The sequence below is a fragment of the Pelodiscus sinensis genome, chromosome 7 (genome assembly GCF_049634645.1).
Source record: "Pelodiscus sinensis isolate JC-2024 chromosome 7, ASM4963464v1, whole genome shotgun sequence".
Classification (NCBI taxonomy): domain Eukaryota; kingdom Metazoa; phylum Chordata; order Testudines; family Trionychidae; genus Pelodiscus; species Pelodiscus sinensis.
This window is the reverse complement of record NC_134717.1, coordinates 76,254,699-76,262,870: the sequence shown is the minus strand read 5'-3', so window position 1 is coordinate 76,262,870 and position 8,172 is coordinate 76,254,699. Positions and strand designations below refer to the sequence as shown.

General features: G+C 46.4%; 1 protein-coding gene across 1 annotated transcript; it reads left to right on the top strand.

Annotated features, from left to right (window-relative positions):
• Positions 1 to 5,804: 5,804 nt before the first annotated feature.
• LOC102452327 (gamma-crystallin B-like) lies at positions 5,805 to 7,728 on the top strand. Its single transcript, XM_006129039.4, has 3 exons — positions 5,805 to 5,883; positions 6,438 to 6,677; positions 7,453 to 7,728. Exons 1-3 carry the CDS (start codon positions 5,848 to 5,850, stop codon positions 7,726 to 7,728), a joined length of 552 nt encoding a protein of 183 aa, XP_006129101.1. The 5' UTR covers positions 5,805 to 5,847.
• The last annotated feature ends 444 nt before the right edge of the window (positions 7,729 to 8,172 follow it).

Here is an 8,172-nt window from a genome sequence, read left to right as displayed (position 1 = left end):
GAACTTTACTCACTGATTCTTTTGCTCTTTGACATCTGTGTCCCAGAGGTGTTGCACTTAATTTTCCTGCTTTCTTTCCCATCCCTTTCTATCTGTATTGAACCTCTTTACATTTAAGGTCTCGGTCCTGAAATGATCTGCATGCTGCAGTCAATGGGTTTCTGCACAAGCACATTGCTCTGCCAGTGAGGACCATATTACAGAATCAGGGCCTCAGCATCTTCAGACTCCTGTTTCATATTCTAGTGGAGCTGCTGAGATTATCAGAGGAAATATACTCCAGAAGTGTTCACTGTTTGGCAGATGACATGAAATAGGTCCTGATTCAAGGATGAAAATACTGTTGCTATCTTTCACCCTTGTGGACATTTCTCAACATTAGTTAACTTATTTAATTATTATCAAGGATGTGCAAGGCTTTTCAGCCTAAAATTAAGCTTCCAACAAGTCAATCAAAACTGAGGATGTTCAGCATCTTAGCCAAATGTAGCTAGTTTTTCAGGTGCCTCATTTTAAGCACCTATATTTGAAATTCTTGATCTTATTCTCTCACATGCTGATTGGAAGAAAGTCTTTTGAAAGAGGATGTCTTCCTCCTGGGTCCAAGTTGAGAATACATTGAAGAAGCCACTGAAAATGTGAATCTGGCAACAGAAAGGGAGAGAAGGATTTAGCAGCACAGAAGTGAGAAGCAGAGAAAATATAGGACTATCCAAATGCATTAAAAGGATGGTCCAGCTGTTATGGCACTGCGACTATGAGAGATCCACGTTCAATTCCCTACTTGGTCATGGACTTCCTGTGTGTTGAAGACAAGTCACTTAGCTTCTCTATAACTTGCTTTTCCATCTATAAAATGGCACAATTCTACCTCCCAAAGGATTTGTGAGAGTAACTACAATAAAGACCGAAGCACTGTGAGATCTATTGATGAAGTATGATTTAAGAAATTAACATTATTAGCAGGGCTTGACAAATAATGCAATCTACTCACCCGTGGTGAGTAGATTACAACCCGGAAGAGCCAGGTTTGGGCGATCTGCACATGCGCAGATCACTGGACAACACGGCTGGCGAGCAGGGCTTGCTGTGGTTTGGTGAGCCCTGATTATTAGTATTAATTGGTTACCTATTTCAAGACAATTCATAGCTTGACATTATGGGCTTCTCTAGATTAGGAAAGTTTGCACCAATGTAATTGTACCAACACATAAGAACGACCGTACTGGGTCAGACCAAAGGTCCATCTAACCCAGTAGCCTGTCTGCCGACAGTGGCCAGCACCAGGTGCCCCAGAGAGGGTGGACTGAAGACAATGATCAAGCGATTTGTCTCTTGCCATCCTTCTCCAGCCTTTGACAGACAGAGACCAGGGACACCATTTCTATCCCCTGGTTAATAGCCTTTTATGGACCTAACCTCCATGAAATTATCTAGCTTCTCTTTCAACTCTGTTATAGTCCTAGCCTTCACAGCCTCCTCTGGCAAGGAGTTCCACAGGTTGACTACATGCTGTGTGAAGAAGAACTTTCTTTTATTAGTTTTAAACCTTCTACCCATTAATTTCATTTGGTGTCCTCTAGTTCTTCTATTATGGGAACTAATAAATAACTTTTCTTTATCTGCCCTCTCCACACCACTCATGATTTTATATACCTCTATCATATCCCCCCTCAGTCTCCTCTTTTCTAAACTGAAAAGTCCCAGTCGCGTTAACCTTTCTTCATATGGGACCCGTTCCAAACCCCTAATAATTTTAGTTGCCCTTTTCTGAACCCTTTCCAAGGCCAAAATATCTTTTTTGAGGTGAGAAGACCACATCTGTACACAGTATTCAAGTTGTGGGCGTACCATAGTTTTATACAGGGGCAGTCAGATATTCTGTGTCTTATTTTCTATCCCTTTCTTAATAATTCCTAGTATGATATTTGTCTTTTTGACCGCCGCTGCACTCTGTGTGGAAGTTTTCAGAGAACTATCCACGATAACTCCAAGATCTCTTTCCTGATTTGTCGTAGCCAAATTATCCCCTATCATACTGTACGTATAGTTGGGGTTATTTTTCCTGATGTGCATTACTTTACACTTATCCACATTACATTTCATTTGCCATTTTGTTGCCCAATCACTCAGTTTGGTGAGATCTTTTTGGAGTACCGCACAGTCTGCTTCTGTCTTGACTATCCTAAACAGTTTGGTATCATCTGCAAACTTTACCACCTCACTGTTTACCCCTTTCTCCAGAGCATTTATGAATAAGTTGAACAGGATTGGTCCCAGGACTGACCCTTGGGGGACACCACTAGTTACCCCCCTCCATTCTGAAAATTTACCATTTATTCCTACCCTTTGTTTCCTGTCCTTCAACCAATCCTCAATCCATGAAAGGATCTTCCCTCTTATCCCATGGCAATGTAATTTACACAAGAGCCCTCAGTGAGGGACTGCACCAAAGGCCCTCTGAAAATCCAAGTACACTACATCCACTGGATCCCCCCTGTCCGCATGTTGTTAACCCCCTCGAAGAACTCCAATAGATTAGTAAGACATGATATCCCTACACAGAAACCACGTTGACCTTTGTCCAACAAACCATGTTCCTCTACGTGCCTCACAATTTTATTTTTTACTATCATTTCGACCAACCTGCCCAGCACTGAAACCAGACTTACTGGTCTGCAATTGCCAGGATCACCTCTAGAGCCCCTCTCAAACATTGGCGTCACGTTAGCTACCTTCCAGTCATTAGGTATGGAAGCCGATCTAAGGGATAGGTTACAAACCACAGATGATAGTTCAGTAATTTCCCATTTGAGTTCTTTTAGAACCGTTGGATGAATGCCAACACAAAGGTCAACACATTGCAGCAGTGTAAATATGACTACAATGTAGGCAGAATCTAAGTCCATGGAATCACTGGACTTACAAGCCAGCATTATAAAACAAATATGCTACAACAGCTACAAAAGGATTTCTGTATAGAATCATAGAGCTGGAAGAGACCTCAGAAGGTCATCAAGTCCAGCACCCTGCCCAAGGCAGGACCAATCCCAACTAAATCAATCCAGCCAGGGCTTTGTCAAGCCGAGATTTAAAAACCTCTAGAGATGGAGATTCCACCACTTCCCTAGGTAACCCATTCCAGTGCTTCACCACCCTCCTAGGGAAATAATTTTTCCTAATATCCAGCCTAGATCTCCCCCACTGTAATTTGAGACCATTGCACCTTGTTCTGCCACCCGTCACTACTGAGAACAGCCTTTTTCCATCCTCTTTGGAACCTCCCTTCAGGAAGTTGAAGGCTGCTATCAAATCCCCCCTCACTCTTCGCTTCTGCAGACTAAACAAACCCAAATCCCTGTGTCTCCTCATAGGTCATGCGCTCCAGCCCCCTAATCATTTTGGTTGCCCTCCGCTGGACCCTCTCCACTGCGTCCACATCCTTTCTATGGGGGGGGCCCAGAACTGGACACAATATTCCAGAAGTGGCCTCACCAAAGCCGAATAAAGGGGAATAATCACTTCTCTGGATCGGCTGGCAATGCTCCTCCTAATGCATCCTAATATGCCATTAGCCTTCTTGGCTACAAGGACACGCTGTTGACTCATATCCAGCTTCTCTTCTAGAGCAACATTTACTATTTTGATTTCCTGAGGAACATGTTACTCCAAGTCTCACAAAAACACACACAATAGTTCAAACAGGCCCTTTGCAAATGGAACCAATTTTCATACAGGACACATAATGTAATGCAGAAATGGCTGTGCATACATCAGTGTAAAGTGTCCCTGAGCAGCTTCACCACCCACTCAATGAACATGGTAAAGCCAACAGGGATGAGCCCTGTGGGGAATCAATTAAAACTGAATGGCGCTGAGATAGCCTGGCCCTGCCAATATGAGGAAGACAACTTCAGCCTCTCTCCACTGAGGAAGCAGACAGAGCACCAACCTACATGAAAGCAAAAAAACATGTGGACAAAAAAACCACACAGGACAAGGTTTCCATCAGAAATGCTATTACATCTTGGTAAGAAGAGCATGTAATGGCTGTCGATTTTAAATTTTCATACTCAGTGTTATCTATGAGAACAAGATGTATAAGTTATGGAGGAAAATTCAGGTACTAGCTACACAAAACTAGGAAAGAACTAATGCCTTCCAACTACCTACCATCTGGTATCACTTTTCACCTCTGCTTACAAACTTTTGGAGTGACTAATTCTGCAAAGGATCATTCCCATATTAGAGTAGACTCTGAGCCATACCAAGACAGTTTCCGACTTTATAGGAAAACTTGTGATCAAGTTCTTGCTCTTGCCACCTACACTGAAAATGGTTCCCTACAGAAAGAAAAGACAGAGACTGTTTCTGCTGACTTGATGATAGCTATGATATTGTCTGGCACATTGGCTTGCTGGTTAAGATGTTGCAGTTGGTAGCTTGGTGGGTTGTTATGGCTACATAAATGATAAGACAGTTTCAAGCAATGCTATGAAATAAACTGAGTGCATGGAGGAACCCTGTGATGAGGTGCAGTCACAGACGACACCTCGGGGGTGTCTTCCGGGGTGCCGATACGGCCACTGCCACTCACCTTCCTGCTCTCTGGGGCTCCTCACTGCCTGGTTCTGCTGGGCCAGTTCCGCTGGTCTCCCCCAGCCAAGGCCCGGAGCTGAGGTCCCTGCCCCCATCAAGAAGCAGTACAGACACTGAACCTCCTCAGGTCCAAAGAGAATGCAGTTTAGGGCCCAGCTTCCTGGGATACCACTCCCCAGTTGGGCTCAACCTCCAAAGAATTAGGTAAACCACCTTTAACAATGAAAGGGAATGTACACACTGGTTGTCCCTCCCTCTGCCCCGGTAACAATTATTTACACTGGGTTTGATAGAAAATAAAAATGGTTTTATTAAGTAGAAGCAGTAGGATTTAAATGGTAATAAGTGAGAACAGGCAGAGCAAAGTAGGTTACAAATCAAAAGAAACAAAAACGCTTGGCTAATTCTACACTGAAACCTCAGTGCAAACTTACTCAAACTCACCCTAAAACCTCTTTTTCAGCTGCCCCTCCAAACCAGGACTGTCTCCCCACCCTGGGGTCTTTGGTTCCTTTCCTTCAGGAGCAGCCCAGCCAAAAGGCTCTGCTTTCCTATTCTTTTTGTTAAGAATTGAGGCCACTCCCTACCTGCGCTACAGGCTCAAGCATTTCAGATGTGCGGTGGAGAGGTGAGTGGGAAACAGCCACCCTGTGTGGCTGCGTGTGAGGGGTGGGACACTGCACATCTACTGAACGGCTGCTTGTCTCATGCTGGTCTCTCCGCAGGAGGTTCCGGTCTCCATATTGCTGACTCCAAAGTTCTGAATGGCTAACACACATGTGATGGCTCCCTCAGCCCTTTCAACACTTTTTCTTTGACGTACACATTTCTGGTTTTTTCCCCCCCTATTTTCTACTTTATCCTTTGAACTCTCTTGCATCTTCATTGTGCCACTTGTCCATTCGCTACTAACAATGCAGCTGCAGAGACTCTACAGAAAAGGACTGTGATGGCGCTGACATCCCGTCCCCTCTGTCACTCTGCCAGAAGTTTCTCTTTTCCTGAACTATGCTGTCTTCAGTGTAAAAACGGCTGTGCTGACAGATGCAGGGCCTGGAACTGCTCATTGGTAACAATAGGAATAAAACCTGTTCCCCACTACACAAAAGCTATGGACACTAGTACAAAGAGTGAATGAGACCCAGAGTCATGAGTTGGCTTGATGAACAGAGAAAAGACCTTTGTTGATGTGTGCGCCCTGAGCACTGGCTGCGAGGTATAAAAAGGCAGTTGCCCTGCTGGGGTACTATGGCTTGTCGCCTGAATCCAGCTACGATGGGAAAGGTAAGACGCCTGTCTGGATTGGGCAGTTCAGTGTGTCAGTCTGATGCCAAGGACCCGATTCTTCTCTAATATACATCAGAATTTGGTTATGTCTAGACATACAGCGCGGCATCGGTGTAGCTGTACCAGTACAGCTTCACCACTGCAGCACATCTAGTGAAGATGCTGCAAGTCAACCCCATCAGCGTAAAAAACCCACCTAAGCGAGTGGAGGAATATTCGCAGCCGATATAGGGTGCAGTGTAGCCATAGCCGTAGCAGCGGAGTTACTCCTGGCCTATGCCTGTACAGGGGAGGCGACTGAAGAATACATGCCTAGGGGACTTTGCATCTGTACTAATCCCTATTCATGAAACATTTGCAGCCCAATTGTGCTCTCACTTATACGCATAGAGCTGAGTAAAAATTCAGCTGAAGCCAAAGGAGTAAATAATGTAATGAGTGTGATTCAGATGTAATGGCCAGACACTGCAGGGAAAGAAACCCAAATGCCAGGACTCATTCTAACAATACAGCATGTTACTGAAGTTGCTGCCATTTGTTCCTTGTTCTAGATCACCCTTTACGAGGACAGAAACTTCCAGGGCCGCTCTTTTGAGTGCAGCGGCGACCATCCGGATTTTCAAAGTCAGCTCAGCCGCTGTAACTCGGTCCGAGTGGAAAGTGGCTGCTTCATGCTCTATGAACGTCCCAACTTCCAGGGACAGCAGTGCTTTCTGAAAAGGGGCGACTATCCTGACATGCAGTCGGAGGGTTTCAGCACCTCCATGAAGTCCTGCCGGCTCATCCCACCTGTGAGTTTGCTTTTGCTTTTTGCTTCTCTTTTTTTTTTTTTTAAATGGCAACAGGGCAGTTGCTTGATCATTTTCACTAGAGATTTCTCAGACTGTGAACTAGGGCTGCTTTTTTCCTCCAAGGGGCACTGTAGGAGAGCATCGGAAAGCTTCCACTACTCCCGCTTGTTCAAGGCCAGCTATTCTGTGGTGAAGCCTGTGGACAGTAAATGGCAGCATCTCTTTTCCCTTCTTAGCTCAAAGTGTCAGTAATTTCTGGTGATTTAGGGATACACTGGGCCCACTCCCCACAGACTGGTGTAAACTAAGAAGTAGCTCACTCATCCCCGCAGAGTAACACCATCGTGAAGGGAGAATTGGACCCAATGTTTTCGATCACTCTTTTGGACTGAACCACTTCTCTGTATTCTTGACTCTGGAGCTGCTGAAGCCTGAAACTGCCCCCATCAGAAAATTCTGTAGCTTCTGGGAACAAAGTGCTGGCTGAGGATTGGCCAGTGTTGCACACTGCAGCCTCTCCCCTTTTGAACCGGGTCGGGCTTCGTCCTCCTCACCCCAGACCTGCTCCCTACAGCCAGGGGGAGACATGGCTGGCACAGGTCTGCATTGCATGGGTGGATGCAGTATTTGAGTCTTCCCCTCCTCTGGGGAGCAGAGGCAGCTTTAAGCACCCTTTGCACCAAGGGAGCAGTGCACAGAGCTGACTCGGGGCCTAGGATCACAGGCAGCCAGCCTGCTGCGGTCACTCTATTACCCTCTCTCATTTCTGTCACAGCACAGGGGCACCTACAGGATAAAGATCTACGAGAAGGAGGATCACAGAGGCAACATGGCAGAGCTAACCGAGGACTCTCCGCAAGTCATGGACCAGCTACGCTCCCACGAGATGCTCTCTTGCTCCGTGCTGGAGGGGCACTGGATCCTTTACGAAATGCCCAATTACAGAGGCCGCCAATACCTGCTGAGGCCAGGGGAGTACAGGAGATTCAGCGAGTGGGGCTCCATGAGTGGCAAAGTCGGCTCTCTGAGACGTGCCACGGATATGTACTGAATCAAGACGCCTTTTGTCTGCAAGGGTCTCAGTGAATAAAATGCTTTAACAGCCGTTGTGCTCTCAGCGTGCTCCTGTAAGTGTACTGAGGGCAACACCGAGGCTTGTCCTTGTGTTCTTGGGCTACAACGATATCATCTTCTGATCGGAAACCTGCCCCTCCTCTTTCCCTGCCCTTCCCCAGCATTGCAGAGCTACTTCCAGCACAAAGTACCCAACGCCAGCTACAGGACTCAGGCCTAGGCAGCCACACAAGGGAGCACGGGGTACTAGGCTCCCTCCCGGTCCCCTCCATGGCTGTGCAGGCCTTACCCAGAATGCAGTGCAGGGTACGCACTGGGAGCTGAACCACAGCATGGGACACGCAGGGCTTGGCCCACAGAGAGGTGGGTGTGAGGACTGTAACCAGGGAGCTGTAGCCTAGATCATAATCCTCCAGCCCAC

Coding starts and splice junctions, on each gene's coding strand:
- LOC102452327 (XM_006129039.4), top strand. CDS start 5,848: ATGGCTTGTCGCCTGAATCCAGCTACGATGGGAAAG. Junction 5,884..6,437: donor ATCCAGCTACGATGGGAAAG/GTAAGACGCCTG, acceptor TCCTTGTTCTAG/ATCACCCTTTACGAGGACAG. Junction 6,678..7,452: donor CCTGCCGGCTCATCCCACCT/GTGAGTTTGCTT, acceptor TTTCTGTCACAG/CACAGGGGCACCTACAGGAT.